The sequence below is a fragment of the Cetorhinus maximus genome, chromosome 1, assembly GCF_964194155.1.
Source record: "Cetorhinus maximus chromosome 1, sCetMax3.hap1.1, whole genome shotgun sequence".
Lineage (NCBI taxonomy): Eukaryota > Metazoa > Chordata > Chondrichthyes > Lamniformes > Cetorhinidae > Cetorhinus > Cetorhinus maximus.
Window position 1 is genome coordinate 5088475 of NC_135879.1, and position 23346 is coordinate 5111820.

The 23346-nt window shown below is 44.4% G+C and overlaps 1 protein-coding gene across 1 annotated transcript in view; it reads left to right on the forward strand.

Annotated features, from left to right (window-relative positions):
- stpg2 (sperm-tail PG-rich repeat containing 2) overlaps positions 1–23346 on the forward strand; it is a 349639-nt gene that overhangs the window by 202229 nt on the left and 124064 nt on the right. The window contains exon 11 of the mRNA XM_078570506.1: positions 21120–21235. Coding sequence (XP_078426632.1) covers positions 21120–21235 — 116 coding nt within the window. The remainder of the gene's footprint in view (positions 1–21119; positions 21236–23346) is intronic.

Here is a 23346-nt window from a genome sequence, read left to right on the forward strand (position 1 = left end):
AGACCACATTGGGAGCAGTGAATACAGTAGACCAAATTGTGGGAAGTACAAGTGAAGATCTGCTTCATTTGAAAGGAGTGTTTGGGACCTTGGATAGTGAGGAGGGGGAAGTAAAGGGGCAGATATTGCACCTTCTGCAAATGCATGGGAAGGTGCCGTGGGAGGGGGTTGAGCTGTTGGGGGTGATGGAGGAGTGGATCAGGGCATTCTATGGAATGCCGACAGTGGGGGTGAAGGGAAGATGTGTTTGGTGATCATCATGCTGGAGTTGGCGGAAATGGTGGAGGATGATCCTTTGAATGTGGAAGCTGGTGGGGTGAAAAGTGAGGACAAAGGGGACCCTATCATGGTTCTGGGAGGGAGAGGAAGGTGTGAGGGCGGATGCGCGGGAGATGGGCCGGACACGGTTGAGGGCCCTGTCAACCGCCGTCGGTGGGAAACCCCAGTTAAGGAAGAAGGAAAACATGTCAGAAGCACTGTTTTGGAGAGTGGCATCATCGGAACAGATGCGATGAAGGTGAAGGAACTGAGAAAATGGGATGGGGTCCTTACAGGAGTCAGAGTGTGAGGAGTTGTAGTCGAGGTAGCTGTGGGAGTCGATAGGCTTGTAATGAATATTGGTGGACAGTCTATCACCAGAAATGGAGACAGAGAGGTCAAGGAAGGGAAGGGAAATGTCAATGATGAACCATGTGAAAGTGATGGAGGGATGGAAATCGGAAGCAAAATTAATACATTTTTCCAGGTCCAGACAAGAGCATGAAGCGACACCAAAACAGTTATCGATGTACCAGAGAAAGAGTTGTGGGAGGGGGCCTGAGTAGGACTGGAACAAGGAATGTTCCACATACCCCATAAAGAGACAGGCATAGCTGGGGCCCATGCGGGTACCCATGGCCACACCTTTTATTTGGAGGAAGTGAGATGAGTTTAAGGAGAAATTGTTCAGTGAGAGAACAAGTTCAGCCAGACGGAGGAGAGTGGTGGTGGATGGGGATTGATTTCCCATTGTACTGTTGAGGGAGTGCTGCACTGTTGGAAGTGCTGCCTTTCAGATGTGATGTTAAAACCAAGACTCCAGCTGTCCTCTCAGGTTGATGTTAAAGAGCCCATGGCACTATTTTGAAGAAAAGCAGAGGATTTCTCCCTGGTATCTTTGCCAATATTTATCCCTCAATCAACATCATTTGGTCATTAAGATAAAAGCAAAAAACTGCGGATGCTGGAAATCCAAAACAAAAATAAAAATACCTGGAAAAACTCAGCAGGTCTGACAGCATCTGTGGTGAGGAACACAGTTAACGTTTCGTGTCTGTATGAGTTTGAAGTGTCATATATGGACTCGAAACGTTACCTGTGTTCCTCTCCGCAGATGCTGTCAGACCTGCTGAGCTTTTCCAGGTATTTTTATTTTCATTTGGTCATTGTTGCATTGCTGTAAGTCAAAACCGTATGTTATTTAAATTGAGAGAGACACAGTTTAAAAATATGGGGTCGCCCATTTAAGATAGAGAAAAAAATTCTCCTCATCTGCAAGAGGGTGATGAGTCTTTGGAATTCTCTTACCCAGAGAGCTCTGGAGGCAGGGTTATTGAATATTTTTAAGGCTGAGTTAGATAGATTCTTGACTGACAAGGAAGTCAAAGGGTATAGGGGGTAGACAGGAAAGTGGAATTGAGGCCACAGCGAGGTCAGTCGTGATCTTATCAAATGACAGAGCAGGCATAAGGGGCTGAATGGCCTACTCTTCCTAATTTGTACGTTTGTATATTATGAGGAAGCTTGCTCTGTGCAAATTGATCTTTCCTACATCACAACAGTGACTACATTTCAAAAGTATCTAATTGGCTGTAAAGCGCTTTGAGATGCCCGGTGGTTATGAAAATCACTATAGAAATGCTTTTTTTTTCTCTTTATTTCGCTGTCAGAGTTAAGGGCTTGTGTTATATCTGTGAAATAGGTTGACTAATTTATGGTAGGTCCCTTACCCTTTTTCCTGATTTTACGTGGACTGAAATTCAGTTACTGGTAGATATCGAGAGTACCATTCCTCCTAATTGCTAACCTGCAAATGAATTTGTAATCAGTTGAACATTATGTTAGGAATAGTACCATAGCCAGGTGAACTTTAAAACAAACTAATATTTTGGCAGCCTGAATTCATTAAACTTTTCTGATTTTAAATGCCAGGCTCCTCTGCAGTTATATTTGGCCACTCTGTCATTTCCTGAGTTATTTCTCATATTGCTTATCGCTTCATTCACCTTCTTCCAATATTGGACTCCCTATGTGTATTTCACATTCTTTTGCCTTTGACACAGTTTCCACTCAGTCCTTATCTCATTTCTCATATCTATCTCATTTCCCCATCATCTTAACTCATTTCCTCCTCATCACTGTTGTTACAGCCACCCATATTCTTCTTTCTCTGTCCGCATCCTTTCCTTTGCCTCCTGCATTCATTTCCATCCTGGCCTGTCCAAATTACCTCCCTGTTTTTGTCTGACTGCAATGTTGCCAACGCTTATTATAATAATGTATGTTCAACTACTCGTGGATTGTCCACTCTGAAGTTTCTCCCACTTTTAAAGCAGTAGGTGTTTTGCATGAAGAAAAATATCCCTTTAGCGATTTGACTACATTGTCAGTTCAAGGTCGCATCTTGGCCCCTGACCCAGAGGTTGTGTTCAATCCCCACCCCAGAGACCTGAGCACAAAACCTGGGCCGCCATCCTGCTGCAGCACTGAGGAGGGTGCTACCTTTCAGATAAGGTGTTAAACTGAGGTCCTGTCTGCCCCCTCAGGTGGATGCAAAAGATCCTATGGCACTATTTTGAAGAAGAACAGCATAGTTTGACCCTGGTGTCCTGGCCAATATTTATCCCTCAATCAACATCACAAAAACAGATTATCTACTTATTATCATGTAGCAGAACCTCCGGCAGAAGGTGGCAATGGTGGGGGAGAACATTGAGACATTGAGCAGTGGAGCTGGTCCAATGCTCTGAGGGCACAGGTTCAAATCCCACCACGGCAGTTGGTAGAATTTAAATTCAGTTAATAAAATCTGGAATATAAAGCTAGTCTTGTTAATGGTGACCATGACAACTATCATTGATTGTCATAAAAACTGGTTCACTAATGCCTTCCAGGGAAGACAATCTGCCAGATAAAAAGCAAAATACTGTGGATGCTGGAAATCTGAAACAAAAACAAAAATAGCTGGAAAAACTCAGCAGATCTGACAGCATCTGCGGAGAGGAAGACAGAGTTAACGTTTCGTGTCCGTCTGACTCTTCATCAGAACAACCTGCCATCCTTACCCGCTCTGGCCAAATGTGACTCCAGACCCACAGCAATGTGGTTGACTCTTAACTGCCCCTCTGAAATGGCTGAGCAAACCACTCAGTTCAGGGGCAATTAGGGATGGGCAACAAATGCTGGCCTTGCCAGTGATGCCCATACGCCATGGAGGAATAAAGAGAAAGAAGGTTCTTATAAAACCGGGCACTTTCTGAGCAGTCACAAAACTATGCAGTGATCCTGTGAGCTGGTACTTGACAGCGATGGAGTGACATTGAGAGGAATTTCACACACACCAAATCATGGAATCTTCCCAGTTTTACCTCATCCCTACTTGTACGCTGCAAATTCCACTTTACATTTCAACAGACATGTACAAGAGTAAGCACTCCTTTAAACAATTGTGTTTTCAAGAGGGATCTCGTACACTTTATTTATGCCCAGGTCATTTTCATAGTAGTAATGAATCTCATGTTTGCATACAAATGAATTTTCACCTGACAAGAATCCAGCTTTACATATACATTGCCAAACTGCATATGGACTTTAAATGAACAATCTCTGACTGATAATGTTTTGCATTACCTGAAGCTTTGTTTAATCCTGTTTCCTTTTTCTACTTTTTTGTTTTTGGGTCCTGTAGTTTACGGCCATTTATAACAATGCCATAGAATTAACAATTCTGTGACCCTGTCCTCATAATCTAATCCTTTTAGCCCAGGTATTGTTCTGGTGATTATGTGTTACATCCTCTTCAAGCCCCAGTATGTCCTTCCTAAAGTGTAGAGTCCAGAACTGAATGCAGTTGTTCAGACTGGGTTCTAACCTTCTCCTGTGGGATATAATCCTTTCACAGGAACAACAACCTCATCCTTGAATTTAAGCTTTTCTGTCTCCCCAATCAAGTACTTTAATTATCTTAATCACCTCAATTAGATCACCTCGTAATCTTCTCAACTCAAGGGAATACAAGGTATTAAATTCCAACTTGGCTCCATAAATTTCCTGTGTTTTTCCCCATCCCTCCTATCCCCACTCAAATCTTGACACTCATTCAGCACTGACACCTTGCCGAATGTATTCTAATTCAACTACGAAAATGGCTGAGATACTGGTGAACTCCATTGGCTGGCTGTAATTTGGCTCTGGCCATTGCCTGTTTGAGAAATGGCGGGATCGGAGGTGGGGTGGGGGGGTGCTCAGCGGGTGGGGGGGGTTGGGGGGGTGGTGGGGGGGTGGGTGTTCACTTTAAAGTCAACACCTGTGTTTGCACTTGGTTTGCATAGCTTAGGCTGAATAACATGGAGGAGCCAGACGGCAGCCCCCAACCCCCAGAAACCATGTTGGCGTGAAGCCGACTGACCCCACCCCCCGAGTAGCTCCGCAGCCATAAAGCGCTTGATAATGACCTTAATGACCATTAGATGGTCATTTTAATGGGGCGGGCGGGCTGCCAGTTTCGGCGCCCGCCTGCTCCCCACATTATGAGGGATGAGCTCGGGGGTGGGCAGGAAGGTGCTGGGACGGGTGCCCACTCCACTTTATTTGCCACCCCCTGCAGGAAACAAGCCCGCTGGGGGCCTGTAAAATTCAGCCCCTTGTCTCCTCTCTTGAGCCAATTCTCCGGAGAACACGAGTCAGTACGACAAAAAAATGATTATGATTGTCAGAGGTCAATCACCTCAGCACTAGGAAAGCACTGTAGGAGTTCCTCAGGCACGTGTCCTAGGATCAACCATCTTCAGCTGCTTCATCAGTGATCATTGCTCCGCCATAATGTCAGAAGTCGTATGTGTGCAATCATCAGCAATATGTTCAGTACAATTCATGACTCCTCGGACACTGAAGAAGCCTGTGCCTGCATGCAGCCAGACTTGGACAACAGGCTTGGTTTGATATGTGGCAAGTGACATTCATGCCACACAAATGCCAGGCAGTGACCATCTTCAACATGAGAGATTCTAACCATTGCCCCTTGACATTCAATGACATTACCATCGCCGAATACCCCTCTATCAACATCCTGGGAGGTTACCATTGACCAGAAACTGAACTGAACTAGCCATATAAATACCGTAGCTACAAAGACAGGTCAGAGGTTGGGAATTCTGAGGCCAGTAACTCACCTTCTGATTCTTCAAAGCCTTGCTACCATCTACAAGGCACAAGTCAGGAATGTGATGGAATAATGGATGTGTGATGGAATATGTGATGGAGTGCAGCTCCAACAACATTCAAGAAGCTTGACACCATCCAGGACAAAGCAGCCCGCTTGATTGATACCCCTTTCACCATCTTAAACTGTTACTCCCTTCACCATGGGCAGCAGCAGTGTGTACCATCTGCAAGATGCAATGCAGCAACTCAGAAGGCTCCTTCAACAGCACCTTCCAAACCCATGAACTCTACCACCTAGCAGGACATGGGTAGCAGATGCATGGGAATTCCACCACCTCTAAGTCTCTCACCATCCTGACTTGGAAGTATATCACTGTTCCTTCACTGTCACTGAGTCAAAGTCCTTGAACTCCTACCCAAACAGCACTGTGGGTGTACCCACACCACAAGGACTGCATGGTTCAAGAAGGCAGCTCACCACCACCTTCTCAAGGGCAGTTAGGGATGGGCAATAAATGCTGGCCTCAGCAGTGATGCTCGCATCTAGTGAATGAATAAAGAAGTAGTATTGATGTAGGCTGGGATCGTGATGTCTGAGTGTGGCTGATTTAAAAAAAAAATACCTTACGTACTAATTTAAAGGAAACACCGCTAAACTAAAACCGGACTAAGTTTTGTCACTACATGTTGGCCATGGCTCCTGCTCCCTTCGCAAGTTAAAAGTTGTCATAGAAAATATGCTTTGCACCATGTCCAGCGTTGTGCTTTGACACACCTTGCAGGATAATTTGAGATTTCCTTTTGCAATTACTTTCATATTTGTTGTAAACCAACGCAGGGAAATTGGTGGCGGTTTACCTTTGAATTAGTTTTATTGCTGTGAGGCAGAAGATTTATTGGAGCCTTGGTTTGATGTGAACTTCATATGGACTTAAAGTAGAAATTTGAAGTTCGATGCATGCAGAGGGCAGATATAATTTAATGAAACATTTAATTAACTGACTCACACTTTCCTGCAATGCAGAGCCGTGGGGACTGTGTTAAGTTTGGATTAGATCATAGTCACTCAAACAGAATATAGTTTCGGGGTGTTTGTACAGTCTAATTGGAGCGAATACAGAGATAGTTCTACACAACAAACTGTATTTGTACAGCATCATTAATGTAGTAAAACATCCCAAGGCACCTCACAGGGTTGATTAACAAACCAAATTTAACACTGTACCACACGAGGAGACATTAGGACAGGTGACCTAAAGCTTGGTAAAGAGGCAGGTTTTAGAGAGCATCTTAAAAGGGGAGAGCAAGGTCGGGTGACGGAGAGATTTGGCGAGGAAATTTCAGAGCTTAGGATCTGAGGAGCTGAATATGTGAGGCCATGTAGGGATTTGGATATGAGTATTCAGATTTTTAAATTGAAGTGTCGCTGGACCAAGTGTCAATGTAAGTCAGCAAGCATAGAGGTGATGGGCATTTGGTACGAATTGAGATACAGACAGCAGGGTTTTGGATGAGCTCAAATTTAAGGAGGATGGAAGATGGGAGGTCGACCAGGAGAGTCCTGGAATAGTCGAATTAGGAGATAACCAAAGTAGCTGAATGTTCCAACAGCTGATGGGCTGTGGTAGTTGCGGAGATGAAGTCTTGGAGATGGCGTAGGTATGGGGGTGTGGGTTCAACTCAGGGCCAGATAGAATATTAAGGTTGCAAATATTTCTGGAGCCTGAGACAGGGAGTGGAATATGATTCAATTAACTTGGGAGGCACCATAGCTGGGAGCACATAATGTTGGAACTGGGTGCCTATCACAGCGAACTCTTCCATTTCCTGCAGGGCCATCAGATTGACGCAGGAAAGTCATATTTTCAAAAGCAAACCAGTGCTCCCAAATTAAAGTTGAAAACTGGTGGGACTGCGTGGTTCTCAGCTGCATATTACTGATAGTCAGTTTGTATGGATAATATTCGCTAGAATGGATATTCAGTGAATTCTTTCGATTTGTGCAGTGTTCTTGTGCCAAATAATAAATAGAGGGTGATTATCTTTTTTTTTGTGCCATTGTACTTGGAGTCCTGGTTTGATGCCAGTAATGGTACGAGCCAGATCGCGTTGCTCGCAAAGCACTGGAAAGCAGAGCACTCTCTTGCTTTGTAACTGATATCCGAAAGCATTTGATCTTCCTCCCCTGTGATTTGCTTCTCTCCCCTTCCCCTATTGAAGTGTAATCACTGTCACAATATCGGAAAAGCAGCAGCCAATTTGCACCCAGCAAGGTCCCACAAACGTCAATGTGGCAACAGCCAGACAATCTGTTCGGGATTTAGGGATAACTAATGGCCATGGAATCTTTTGCATTGACCTGAGAGGGCAGGCAAGGCTTAGGCTTAACACCCGATCTGAAAGACAACACTTCCCTCAGTACTGCAGCACAGCAAAATGATTATGGGTTTAGGTATCTGAAGCGGGACTTGAATCTATGACCTTGTGACTCAGAGATGAGAGTGCTACCCACCAACCCATGGCTGAAACCTGGAAGAATGGGAAGTTACATGAAGGTGAAGTGAGGCTGGGACCTCATCTCAGGGTTGCTCCCAATCCTCTGTAGTAATTTGGCTGTAAATAAGAATATAAGCAATAAGAGCATAAGAAGGCCATATGGCCCCTCATGCTTGCTCTTCTATTTAATAAGATTGTGGCTAAACTCTTAACTTTCCTGCTCTACCCTCATATCCCTTAAGACAGGAGATCAGCCATTGAATGGTGGAACAGGATTAAGGGACCCTGTGGTCTCCTCCTATTTCTTTTATTCATGTTTATTCCCTTAGTGCCTAAGAATCTATCGGCCTCAGCCTTGAATCTACTTAACAATGGAGCATCCACAGTCCTCTGGAGTAGAGAATTCCAAATGTTCACTATCTTCTGAGTGATGAAATTTCTCCTCATCTCAATCCTAAATGGATGATCCCTTATCTTGTGATTATGTTTCATAGTCCTGGATTTACTAACTAAGGGAAACAATCTCTGCATCCACTCTGTGAAGTCCTCTAAAAATTTTACACATTTCATGTCATCACTTCTCATTCTTCTAAACCCCAATGGGTAGAGCCCATTCTTTGCGATCTCTCCTTATAGGATGGCCCTCTCATCCCGCTAATCAATCTAGTGAATGTTTGTTGCACCCTATATAAGGCAAGACTAACCTTCCTTAGGTAGGGAAATCCAGTGGGAAACTTATTTCTTTGGTTGTGGTAACTATGGCCTTATCTAATGTGTAGTATACCTTTAAGAAGAATGTTATAAAGGAAGATCACATGATCTTGTATAACCAAGAGAGGAGTAGCGCGGGCTAACTCTGTATTTAGTTGGAGGTCAGTATTCTGCAAGTGAGCAGCAGAAGTATGTAGATAGAGTTTGGTGAGATCCTTGTAAATAAACAGAATGTGTTCCACCTAAGAAGTGTCTGCTGAACTACTCTATCTAAAAGTACCAACTCGGTCACCCCGCAACAAGTGCGCAAATGTGATTCACAAGTCGCCACAAACTGGCGATGAGGATAAAATGAAGATAAAGCGGAGACCCAACAAACTTGTGAAAGGACACAACAAACTGGCTACGAGGATAAAACGGAGATAAAGCGGAGACCCAACAAACTTGCGACGAGGACGCAACACACTGGCGATGAGGAGAAAGAAGGAAAAAGCGAGGATAGAAGAAAGATACAACGAGCTAGTGTCGAGAGTAAAATCACGGAGGAAATCAAAAGAAGCGAAATTGGGCTGTACCTCGCACAGTCGGAGTAAGTGGAAGCTTCCATTCAAATCATCGAAGCAGCACCCTTAAAGCACGCTAGAATTCGGGAGGATTGATCCGTTCCGTTTAGCCACGGACGATTGATCTCCTTATATTGAACACCTTGCATTCTATTTCCAAGCGGACGACCTAACGGGGGAAGAGGAGAGGTGGGCGATCCTCTTGCCTACACGTGGGAATAAAGCCCTTAGCTTAACCTCGGAGTTTGATGGCACCCAGTACCCCTGATTCGAAAAAATTTGATGAATTGGTGGATCTCGTGAAGAGTCATTACCAGCCAAAGCCCCCAGTAACAATGCAACATTTCAAGTTTAATTCAAGGAATAGAGCCCCGGGGGCAGACAGTTGCTTGTTATGTGGCAAGTTTGAAACAGTTAACAGAACATTGTGAGTTTGATACGTCTTTAAACGATAGGCTCAGTGATCGTTTAGTGTGCGGTGTGAATGAGGACACGATTCAGAAGAGATTACTGTCTGAAACAAATTTGGATTTTAAGAAGGCGCTAGAGATAGCACTGGCCATGGAAAGCGCAGTAAGGGATTCAAAAGCCATCCAGGGAGCGCAAAATGGCGCCGTCCTCCATGTTGGGTGGGAAGCCTCAGCCAAAAAGGGTGTGAAAATGCAAGGCTGTGCAGAGAAGCGGGAGACAGCCACCGCTAGCAGAAAAATAAAAAAATAAGTAATAATGGTAACCGAGGTGGAAATAAGCAGACCAGTAACGATTGGCAGTTTAATGAAATCGAACGTTTTTGTTGTCACTGGAATGGACACATAATGAGACAGTGCAAGGGAAGAATCAGGCAGACTTTCAAGCAAGAGAGAAAACCCTGTGAGATTTACAGTGTGGAAGAGCCTGAAGCAACAAATTCAGATATTTATTCATTATTTAACTTGAAGGTAGGGAAAACAGTATGTTTTATGTAACAGTAAATTATATAACAGTAAAAGTGAATGGCGGACCTGTTCGTATGGAAGTGGACACAGGAACTTCCGCTACAGTGATTGGTGAGCATACCTTCCAATATCTGAAGAATGGAGAACATGACCTAAATTTAGAAGAGACTGATGCCAAATCAAGGACATACATGGGTCAAGACATCCAAGTCAAAGGCATAAGTAGAGTTACTGTCCATCACGGGAGCCAAATCAGTAAAACTACCAGTATTGGTATTGAAAGGCAGAGGACCAAGCCTCCTATGGCGAAACTGGCTGAGGGAAATCAACCTTGAGGTTCCAAAAGGAAGCTGAAAATATTCCTGTTATGGAAAAGGCGTGTGTAAGGACTCAACAACATGAAGAGAAGCAGGCTATCTTAAGTCAGAACATGGTAGAACAACAGAAGGAACGTGAGGAGACCCTGCTTGATGACAGAGCTCGAGATGAGGTGAGCAACCTTCGAAAGGAAAAAGAAAACCTGTTGGAAGACCTTCACACATGACAAGATTCCCTCAGGTCCGGAAAAGTATGAAAAGAAACAGAAAGAATTCAGCACTTCTCTGAACGAATTGAAGGATGTGTTGGCAGAGAAGACGCAACAATGCTCAATTTTCCAGGAGGCAGCAAGCAGATACAAAAAAGAGACGGAAGAGCTAAAGGATCAGCTAAATGAAGCTAAAGAGGTTTTGGGAGCAAAAGTTGCAGAATTTTCTAAGAAGCAGACAGATGATGAAATTCTGGGAGACTCAGCCACTGAGTTCACAAGTCGAGCTTGCCTCTGAGAGTAGTCTGGCCAGTATGGAAGTTGAAAAGAAGGCCGAGATTAATGTCAGTGTTAGAAAGAAGAAGTCCCATCGAAAGAAAAACCAACGTTGGTCTTGGGAGGTACCCCAGAAAGAAGCTTTCACTAATGTGAAACAAGTGTTGCACTCGTCCAACCTATTAGTACATTTTGACCAGAGGAAAGAATTGGTGTTGATATGTGATGCATCCCCCTACGGAGTGGGAACAGTGCTCTCCCACCGAATGGATGAGGGCACAGAATGGCCTATGGGATATGTGTCAAGAACACTCACCTCAGCAGAAAAGGGATACTCATTGATAGAAAAAGGCCTGTCCATCATCTTTGGTGTCAAGGAATTTCACCAGTACATGGCTGTCATTTTACTATCGTTTCTGACCACAAGCCATTGTTAGGATTGTTCAGTGAGGACAAGGCTATACCAACCATAGCCTCAGCAAGAATACAACGATGGGCCTAATCCTGGCAGCATACGAATGCACTTTTGTCCATAGGCCTGGAAATCAAATTGCAAACACCGATGCACTTAGTCGTTTGCCCTTACAAGAAAATGATGAAGATGTCCCAGTTCCACAAGAGCTCATGTTATTGTTGAATTTCTTAGATTCATCACCGGTATGTGCTCGAAATATCAGAGACTAGACAAGTAGAGACCCAGTCCCATCTCAGGCATGAGAACAAGTGCTTCATGGTTGGTCACAAGAGCCCGTATCTGACGAAATGAAACCGCACTTTAACAGAAGACATTCTTAATTGAACTACATGGTGCACATCCAGGAATATCACGAATGAAGACCATAGCACGCAGCTATCTATGGTGGCCTGGAATGGATGGAGAAATAGAGAGCTTAGTGAAGAATTGTGTGCAATGTCAGCAAATGCAAAAGTTACCTTCAACAGCTCCGTTACACCCTTGGGATTGGCCAGGAAGGCCATGGGTGCGGTTACACATTGACTATGTGGGACCTTTCATGGGAACAATGTTTCTGCTTTGTTGATGCCCACTCAAAATGGTTGGACATATACGAGGTGAAGTCACCAACGTCGACCGCTACAATTGAGAAGCTGCGTCAAAGTTTTGCCATTAATGGACGACCAGAAGTGGTCATATCTGATAACGGCACAGAAATTACAAGTGCTGAGTTTCAACTGTTTATCAGCTTCAATGGCATAACTCATGTAAAAACTTCACCATACCACTCTTCTTCAGACAGACTGGCTGAAAGAGCAGTTCAAATGTTCAAGTCTGGCATGAAAAAATTAACTGGAGATTCCCTAGCAACCACGCTAGCACGCTTCCTTTTTCATTATCGGACCACCCCTCACACAACAACAGGTGTCACACCTGCAGAATTATTAATGAAACGCCATCTCAGGACAAGACTGAGCTTAATAATGCCGAACTTAAGGGGGAAGGTGGAAAGGAGTCAGGGAAGTCGGAAAACTGGACGTGACTGGCATAGTCGTAAGAGGAAATTTGCCGTGGGAGAGATGGTACATGTGAAGAACTCTGGAGAAGGACCAAAGTGGTTACCAGGTGAAATAAGTGCAGTGACTGGACTTCTATCTTACCACGTGAAGGTGGAAGGCCAAGTCATATCGAGACATGAGGAAGAGAGAGACAAGTCATCAAGAAATGATTCCACCAGTGTTCACGATCGAGTCAATGTTTCATGTTGAGAGAACTCAACCTAGTACAGATGTGCCTGAAGCGCTTGTTGAACCTGCAAGGGTTGAGGAAGCAGATCTGCAGGTGCCCACCGGAGAACCTGATGTTCAGACAACTCCAGAAAAGGAGGTTCCTAACAAAGCATCTGAAGTTGTAGAGCTGAGACGTTCTACATGCCTAAGGAAATCCCCAGAAAGACTGAATTTGTAAATTACTTATCAGTGTAAATGAATTGCTATTTTGAAAAGACTGTAATCGCAAATGTAAAAAATATGTTTCGAGTAAAGGGGGAGGGATGTAGTAACTATGGTTTTATGTCATTTGTAGTGTACCTTTAAGAAGGATGTTATAAAGGAAGATCACATGATCTGTGTAACCAATAGTGGAGTAGCGCGGGCTAACTCAGTAGCTAGTTAGTAGTTAGTTGGAAGTCCGCAGTCTGAAGTGAGCAGCAGAAGTATGTAGATAGAGTTTGGTGTAGAAGCACACATGTGTAGTTGCTGAGTACCTTGTAAATAAACAGAATGTGTTCCACCTAAGAAGTGTCTGCTGAACTACTCTATCTAAAGTACCAACTCGGTCACCCGGCAACAAGCGTGTAATTGGAACTCACAAGTCACAACATTGGTCAAACTGGATTTGTGTCCCATTTTGCAGTAGCCAAGTGTGACTAGCTCCAAGGAAACCCTGGGACCCCTGAGTTGGGAGGGAAAGGGAGAGGGGTGACGTTGAGAAAGAACTGAACTGGCAAAGTGCTATTTGTTCTAGCGCACGTGTCAAAATAGGTGAGTTAAAGTGGACAATGGCTGTGGCTACACAAGGACAGAAGTAAATTATTGAGAAGTAGCTTCTGAAGGAGAGGGAAACACGTTCCCACCAACCTCCTGTTCTCATTTTCAGGTCAAATTTACAGTATTACCATAACATTGATGGGAGACAGTTTTGGTTAGCACTAACCTTGCAGCTTTGGTGTAAATGCAGAGTCAGAGGTTGCCCTGACACTAGGTGATGTGCAGTGAGACTCCTTGAATTCACTTCAGAGTCAATTCAAACCTTAAACCCCTCCCCACAATATCCCAATCTCTCTAAAAAAAACTTCTAGCCCTTCAACTCTCCGAGATTTCTCTGCTCCTGAATTCTGGACTCGTGCACATACCAGATTTAATTTCTCCACCACTGGCGGCCGTGCCTTCAGCTGCCTGGAATGTAAGCTCTGGAATTCCCTTCTTAAATATCTCCATCTCTCTCTTCCTTTAAGACATTCCTTAAAGCCTACCTCTTTGTCCAAACTTTTGGTCACGTCCTAATATCTCCTTATGTGACTCACTGACAAATTTTATTTGATACTCACTCCTGTGAAGAACTTTGGAATGTTTTACAAGGTTAAGGGTGCTATATAAATGTAAGTTGTTGGTTTACATCATATAAGTTGCACCAAAGGAAAGTTTTGTGGGGATATAGGGGGTGGGGGTAGGGTGGTAAGCACAGGGGAGTGGGACTAAAGGGTTCTATCAGAGATGGGATGTCCTCCTTCTGGGCTGCAAAGTTCCATGGGCTGGATTTTGTGGGGCGAGCAGGGATTTTGCCCACTGTTCAGAGAACAGGTGGAGAACCCCGTGGCTGGAGGCCCGACGGAATCAAATGCCCTTCGGGCACGAACGTGACCACCCCTTAGGCCTCCCCTGAGTCAAGGTCCCCAGGAGCGGAGGTTCTGTCCGCCAAGAGCTGCCGGCCAATCAGAGGCTGACAGCTACCCGTTGCCGCTAACGCCACCCGGGAGCGGTAACATCTGGCGGCATTATTGCACCCACCTGAGGCCCAGGAACGGCGTGGGACCCCAGATTAGAGATGAGTGAGGGCGGGATTGTGGGGGGAGGGGGTGGGGGTGGTCACAGGGGTGGGGGGGGGTCATTAATGAGCCTAATTGACATCCTGCCGCTGGCGGCCAAGCATCCCGCGCCAGCCCCTTTCACTCTCCGATTTGATAGGGGGAGGTTTTGTCGCCACTGGGAGACTGACTCGGGGCCTCTCCCGCCATGAAGTGGGCCTGGCCAACAGGGCTCCCGCCACAAGGTGCTGCATTAAATCCAGCCTAACGTCTCTCAGGTTCTCTCTCTGGGTCCAAGGGGAGGATGTAGGAGTACGACTGCCAGTCCTGGGTGGTCCTGTGATACTCGGGTCAGTGGGCAGCAATGGCCTTGCTTGCCATACCAGTTACTTAATAACGTGGCTTTTAACTGGTGGTGGAAACTGGTCACGCTGGACAATGGAAGAAGACTGGAAAGCGAAACGAGGTGGAACAAAATAAAGAGGCTTGGGCCCGAGGAGCTGGAACGTGATTCCAATGCTACTTCTGAAAGGAGAGCGAGTCCAGCTATGGCCACAACCGTTAAGACACAAGTGATAGGGTATGGGCAGAGAGGGAAAAATTGATGTACGTTAATTTTTTTCACCGTTTTACCGGACGATCCCATTTTGCAGCAAGCGTAGTTTTGTCCCAGTGACTTATTTTAACCAGCAGAGGTCACTCAATGTAAAAGAAACAATTTGTTAGATCTTCTCCCGTCACTGAAACTTAAAACCGGCTTCAGAACAGGCGAGTGATATTACAGAGGGAGTACAAACATGGGCTACCTGCCTCGTCTTTCGGGCTCACTTGTGCCTCCCCCTGGGCTGTAATTGTTCCTCCTCACCCAGCACCCCAGATCCACTTTACAACAACAACAGCAACTTACCATCACATAGCGCCTTCAACATGCTGAAATGTCCCAAGGTGCTTCACAGGAGCATTATAAAACAAAATATGACACTGAACCATGTTAAGGAGATATTAGGTCAGATGACCGAAAGCTCGGTCAGGGACGTAGGTTCTAAGGAGCGTCTTCACGGAGGAAAATGACGTCTAGAGATGTCGGAAGGGAATTCCAGAGCTTAGGGCCTAGGCGACAGAAGACGCAGCCGCCCGTGGTCAAAATCGGGATACTCTAAGAGGCCAGAATTAGAGGAGCGCAGGTATCTTGGAGGCATTGTGGACCTGGAGGAAATTACAGAGATAGGGAGGGGTGAGGCCATGGAGGAGTTTGAGAACAAGGATGAGAATTTTAAGATGAAGACATCTGCTTGACCGGGAGCCAATGTAAGTCAGCGAGCACAGGGGTGATAGTGGGATGGGACTTGGTGCCAGTTAGGACATGGGTGCAGAGTTTTGGATGTCCTCAAGTTTACTTCAGTTGAGTATTATTTGCGTGTATCAGAGTCCTTGCAGTGACTCACTCCGGTGAGCTACAGCACTCGTGAGATGTCTGACATCAGGGTTCCGGTTCTGAAAATGCCGGTAAACTATCTGAATCCCCCCACCATCTCATTCCATGCCCGCCCTGTCCCGAAGCATTCCTTGACACTTAGCGGAGTAGCGAGCTAGAGTGTGTGCATTACACCTGAGAAAATTCCAGATTCAGCTCCCACTTAATTTGCCAAATATAGAGCAATTGAACGAGATGAACAATAAGCCTCAAAGTAGTTTGTGGAGGAGGAGGAGGAGAGAAGCAAAAAAGAAAAAGAGGTGAGCCTCCTGCCACAAATCTGGCAGCAGAATGAAACCCGCATTTTAAAATCCCTCTAATCAAACATACAGAGAGTCTTCTTTGCAGGAGAATTGATTCACTTCTTAGTGAATTGCTTCAGTCACACAATTGCAGCATTGTATGGAACTGCTGCGTTTCAGTGTTCAGCTTTTGCAGGCTTGGTAAGGTGGACGGGACATTAAGGAAATGTAAAAGCTGCAAACATAATCGCACTTTCTGGAGACCAAAGGTGATGGACGTCAAGATTTGTATTTGTGGGTGAAGTGGAGAAGGATTGTTTTATTTCCTGCAGCTCAGGTCCATGTGTAATTCATTTTCTTTGCTTTAATTAATGAGGATCAGCGCGTGCAGAAAGCCAAATTGGATGGGTGACATCTGCCATTTTTATTTCTATGGCCTAGGTGAAGAAAGACAAGGTATTAATTTAGCATTTGCTCCTTTTTTCTTTATCATTTACCAGAAAGGGACTCATGAATCTTTGATCCTGACTGTGCAAATCTCTCAAATTCCTCAACCCCCCTCTCTCTGTCTCAGGCCTCTGTGCTTCTCCAAGCCTGGTCTCTTGCACAGCCCTGATTTTCATCGGCCTGCCACTGGTGACCACGCCTTCAGCTGCCCAGGCCCGGAGCTCTGGAATTCCCTCCCTAAGCCTGCCCACCTCTCTCTCCTCTTTTAAGAGGCTCCTACCCCTTTGACCAAGTGCCCAGTCACCTGCTTTAATATCTCCATAAATGGTTCAGTGACAGGTTTTACCTGATAACTGCTCCTGCGAAATGCCCTGGGATGGTTTAGTATGTTAAAGAAACTATACAAACGCAAATTGTTTGATAATGGGTTAAATTTCAGTTTATTTTTGCACTGTTTACCCTAAAAGCTTTGTCGATGCACAGATTTTGAAATGACTAATACTTACAGGGCCCATGTTGCATGAATGTACATTAACTGACCTTTTGCTAAACTCTGCTAAGAAGTATGAGTATTGTTGCTGCTGTTGACTTGGGGCTGTCTCCTTGAGGTTCATCTGAGCCTTTCCTTTGTACTCTTTGAGACAAAAATATTTCTTTTTAATATAAAAGCAAAATACTGTGGATGCTGGAAATCAGAAATTAAAAACAGAAAATGTTGGAAAAACTCCGCAGGCCTGACAGCATCTGTGGAGCGAGAGAAACGGAGTGAACATTTCGAGTCTGAATGACCCTGCTTCAGAGCAGGGCATATTTCTCTTTAACACTGCTGCTTTCTCTCCCTCTCTGCTGATTCTTTCACGCCTTCCTTCGCTCCTTCCTCGGTGTAGAAACGCACACCGCCAAAGAGCTGTGACCAAGAACATTTGAGAATCTGCAGCAATTAGCAGAATTCCCAGGGTGTAACAAAGCCCGCAGATCAGCGAGTTCTTTTTCCCATGTCTGTTTTTGGCCTGGAGACTTGTGCAAAGCACAGAGAGCCTCTGTCAAAATGGAAGCACAGCCCAACCTGAATAATCTCCTACAATAAGATAAATTTGCCTGGAGAAAAGTGTCATCAGGGTGGGCTGGGGCCTCATAATAATACACTTGAAAATAATCCAAACACAGACTGCTGTGTGTGAGCAACTCCAGGGAGCAGCGTGAATGTCTTGCAACAAATCTCCACACGCTGCATGGTCTGGGCGTAACTTTATTTTTTTGTTTTGAATCCAGTAATCTGTCAGGAAAGACTGAACAGGCTGGGATTCTTTGCTCTGGAAAAGGGAAGGCTGAGGGGTGAGCTGATTAAGGCCACTTAAAATAAGACCTCACAATATTTTGAATGCCTGAATCTCACCTTAACCTTTTCTGGCGTAAAGAGTTCCACAGAATTTCTCCAAATTCTGATGAAGCATCATTGATTTGACGGAAGGTTACTTCCTACTGCATATCGGACCAAAAAGCATTATGAAATTCCGAAAGGTCACTGTACATCATTAACAGTTAACAAGCAGAGGGACTAGCGTGGAGCATACAGCAGAGAAACAGGCCACTCAACCCACCTGATCCTTTTCTAGGTCCTTCGACGGTCCCTCAGGATCGAGGATGACTTGCTTCCACTCTGTTCAATGGGTTCTGAGATGGCTGTTTAGTCCAATGCATGATTGGTAGACTCTGCCACATGCGGGGCTGATGATGCTTGAGGGGTGGGATAGATGGGCTGTTTGGATGTTAGTGCACAGTCTCCAAAGCTTTGACTTCGCCTCTACGTCTTCCTGACGAAGTCTTTATATATGCTTGGTGCCTTCCCGAATGAACCTTCTCCATTTTGGTTGATTACGAGCCAGGGATTCCTGTGAGTCAGCAGGAATGTTTGACCTCTTCAGGGATGCTTTGAGGACATCCCCAAAGTGTTCCTGCTGTCCTCCTGGGAGGATACTCCGTAAGCCTTTACGGCTGATAGAATCAAAGGCTTTCATGAGGTCAAAGAAGGTCATGTACAGTTGTTGGTCCTGTTCCTTTCATCTTTCTTGGATTTGTCACACAGTGAAGATTATATCTGTGGTGCCTCTGAATGGGCGAAGATAACGCTGTGACTCTTCGATCAATGGGGGCAGGCGATTGAGGAGGACCCTTGTAGTGATCTTCCTTATGGCAGACAGCAAGAAGACCCCTGTGTAGCTATTGCAATCAGACTTGCTTCCTTCATGAATATAGTCACATTCACAGCATCCCTGAGTCCTCACCGGCATGGACTCCACTTCCCAGATGAGGGACTCCTCTTCATCTGACCTGACTGGATATCCTTCTATTTCTTTCTCTATCATTGAGTATATTCAAGCCTGAGATTAAGAGATTTTTGGTCACTAAGAAATCAGGAATGAGGAAAGGATGGAAAATTAGAATTGAGGTAGACGAGAAGTAATCGAATGGCAAACTAGAGAGGCCAAGTGGCATCTAGTTCTTATAATCTTATGTTCCTTTCTCCCTCATCCATATTCATATTCCCCTAAATGCATTAATACTAATAGTCTTAACTACTCCCTGTGGTAGTGAATTCAATATTTTAGCACACAATGAGCAAAGAAGTTCTTCCAGAATTCCCTATTGGATTTATTAGTGACTGTCTTATATAAACAGGCACTTGGTAGTACAGAGCTTGAACATTGCTGGAAAGAGAGACATGTTGTCAAAGCTTTTTGTCTTGCACGTATCGGGACAAGTGCAAGAATGCCAAATTTCAAACAATCGCGACAATTTATATTGCAGGAGAAAATGGTGCTGATTGGTTGGCAAGTCGACTCTGAATTGCCGAGGTGTTGCTATGGAGAAAACAACAGGGAATTATAGGCTCCCCAAGTTCCCAGAAGGCACAAGGTTGAACATTAAGATAAAGGCAAAATGCTGCGGATGCTGGAAATCTGAAACAAAAACAAAAAGTGCTGGAAAAACTCAGCAGGTCTGACAGAACTGAAGAAGAGTCATACGGACTCGAAACGTTAACTCTGTCTTTCTCTCCATAGATGCTGCCAGACCTGCTGAGTTTTTCTAGCACTTCTTGTTTTTGTGATGAGTTTGAACATATTCCTTTTGTTTAAAAATGACGGCTCCCAGCATATGAATGTGTCACTACAACCAAGCATAAATGAGCCACATTATGAGCTTTACTGATTATCTTAAATTTACTTATTAGTGTAGCTATTAGCACACTCAGGATTGTTCAGAAAGTTCTGTCCAAGCATGGAATCACATCTAACAGTAGACATTTTGTTTTGGGCTTTGGGTTGATTGATTACGGACTGTAGCCTGCCTATTACGAACAACCGAAGAGACATGCTGCTTGATTCTCCTGCAGTATAAGTTGTTGTGACCATTTTAAATTTGGCATTCTTGTCCTGATGAGTGCAAGATGAAAAGCTTTGGCAATATGTCTCTCTTTTCAGCAATATTAGCCCATCTTATACATAAGGCCCTTAGTTTTAGTCTCCTCTGATGTGTAAAATCATCTTCCCTATATTTACTGTGCACTAACATCCAAACAGCCCATCTATCCAACCCCCCAAGCATCATCTGTCCTGCATGTGGCAGAGTCTACCAGGCAATATGGTCCAGTATTCAGTAGGATGTAACCTTCTGTAAAATCAATGATGCTTCATCAGAATTTGGAGAAATTCTGTGGAACTCTTTACACCAGAAAAGGTTAAGGTGAGATTCGGGCATTCAAAATATTGTGGGGTTTAGCTGTCTTAGGGAGGAAAAATCTATTTCCACTGGCAGGAGGGTTGGTAACCAGAGTCACTGATCCCAAACAATTGGGGAAAAAAGCCAGGGAAAACTGAGGAGAATGTTTTTTTATGAGGTGAGTTGTTATGCTTTAGAATACACCACCAGAATGAGTGGTGGAAGCAGATTCAATAGAAACATTGACAGGTAAGCTCTGAAAAAATTGAAGGACTCTGGGGGAGGAGCGGGGTGAGTGGACTAATTGGATAGCTCCTTCAAAGAGTAGGCACAGGCATGATGGGTCGAATGGCCTTCTGTGAACTCCATCATTTCCGAGCAGATTTAACAGGGAATTTACTACAAAACAAGCTGTAGTAGCAATCAAATAATTTGACTCGTAATAGTATTTTCTCCTTCATTCGCTTCTTATTTTAAATATGTAGATAACATAGAATTTAACTGAAATCTTGATGGCATGAGGCTGTAACACAACCAAACAAAACAAAGTAATTTTGGAATTTGTTTTAAGAAGTCCAGGATTGTAACTTTCCTTAAACCACTTTACCATAAATGTTCTCCTCAGCAAAACAGTGAATACATGATCTAAATTGACCTTCATTTAATTCTTGAGCTCAGTATTTGCACGCCCCTGATTGTTGACAACATAGGAAAATGCCATTGCGAGTCCAGTCTATTCATCAAATCCTTTTTTAATATTGCTTCTCAGGACCTGGTGCTTACAAGCCCATTCTCAAGTCCACGCCCAAGATGGCTTTAATAGTGTCCAGGCAGCCACGCTTTAAAGACCCTGACTTTCGCACTCCTGGTCCTGCAGACTATGAGGTAAGGCATTTGCTTATTCTGCACACTGCTTCACACAAGAACAGGTTGTCTCTCTTACATAAGTGGATTCTTAGAAATCTTTGATCACTAAAAAAGTAACGGTTTGCAAAGATATTGGGGGAGGATAGGAAGGAGCATGGGAATAGGAATAGACCAGTTAGCCCCTCAAGCCTGTTGCACCATTTCAGTTAGGTCATGGCTGATCCGTACCTCAACTCCATCTACCCGCCTGGTTCTGTAACCCTTAGTACTCTTGCCTAACCAAAGTGTATCCATCTCAGCTTGGAAATTTCAGTCGACTCTGTTTGGTGGGAGTGCGGTGGAGTGAATTTAAAATGGAGATGGTGGACTGACTGCCCCATTCCTGCTCTAACATGGGGTCCCTGTGCTGGGACCTAAGGAGTCTGCCTGGATCAGGCAGGACTGGATTGCCAATCTGTTAGGATTGCCCTGTAGTCTCCAAGCATTGAAGATTATCTCCCGGGTACTCCCTTTGTATGTTTGATATCTCGGGTCTGTGCAGAGGTGACACTAGTTTCTATGTGTAACAGGTTTTATTCACAGCTCTTTAAAATGTCTGCTCCATGCTTCGAGCTCTAGCTTACAGCTCTTTCTACAACTTTGTTTACTTTTCTCTGAATCCACACCTAGGCTTAATTAATCAAGCATGGTGAGCATTAATTGTAAACAGACTCACATCATCAAACACAGAACAATGGAACACTACAGCTCCTACAAGCAAACCCCGGGACAAAAATACGAGTAATGATTTCATTTTCTACGACCTTTTCCATTTATTGGTTACAAATGTATTCCAGATGTGGGAAAGGCTGTTTGATTGACAGTCAAAAAAAAATCACCCAATTGGGTAACAAAAAGCCTACTCAATTTCCAATTGGTGAATGTTGGGGAGGGGTTTGGTTGAGGATGGACCTGTTGGGCAACCAATGGCAGATGCATGAGGGCATTTGATGAAACTTGCCCAACCAGTGTTGACAACCCCAGGTGGGAGTCTCATTGACCTGTGTGAATCAGGGTCCCAAGACTCTAATGCAATTTTAACACCATACTTAGAAGAGTATGAGTCAGAAGAGGCTCCAACAGTTAAGTGTTAAAGCTAGTTTTTTTTGCAAGGGCAAGAGGAACAGGGGTGGTCTTCTGGGCTCCACGGGAATGACATGAGCTGCTGCTGCCCTAGACTTCTCCATCTTCCTCCATCATTGCACTCAACTACCCCATCCGCCCAAAACTCAGATCAGTGTCCGAGCCTCCAAATATTGATCAATTCAGTTCTCTCTCCTGATGGCTAAGAGCCACTCTACTGTGTGTTGCCACAAACTCACAGAGGAAACTATGCAATATGAGAGTTGTTATGTACTGAGACCACAGCCATTAGCCGGTTAATTAAGCGACAGTCGAGAGCTGACTGCAATTTTATGCTCAATTAATTGCGTAGGTGGCAGTGGGGTGGGGGCAGAAAAACCCGTGACCATCTGTGTTTCAGTGACAGGGGTCTCCACTCTTTCATAAACATATATACATACACACTCTCTTCCTGTATGAAGAGAAACTCCAGCAACATGGCAAGAATTAGATGTGGCATGGGAAGAGACTTCAGAGTGAAAGGGGAAAACAATGACATGTTGAGTAATTACAGTGGCACTAGTTCACATTTTTAATGATTAGTACAGTGGTAGTAATCTAATAAGTGCTGTGTATAATACACTGATTTATTACAAGTCATGCTACATCATACAGCTTACTGTACATCTTGTTTCAGGATTTTATTTTGCCCCAGCCAGAGGTTCAAACAAGAACCTGGTATTTTGGGCTGTTTCTGTTATGATAAAGAGCCACACCCTACCCAAAGCTTATAAATTGAAGCAAGAGATATTTTGATGTTTTCACTGCTGATGTAATGGCAGATATATTTAATGGGTCAACATCACTTCTCTCCCTTGGACCTGTCCTTCCCCATATTTCACTTTTATCCTCTTATTTGATACATTGGTGGTCTAAATAAAAAGAAAGACTTGCATTTCTATAGCACCTTTCACAACCTCAGGACATTCTAAAATGCTTGACAGTCAACCGGTCTCTTTGAGGCGAGG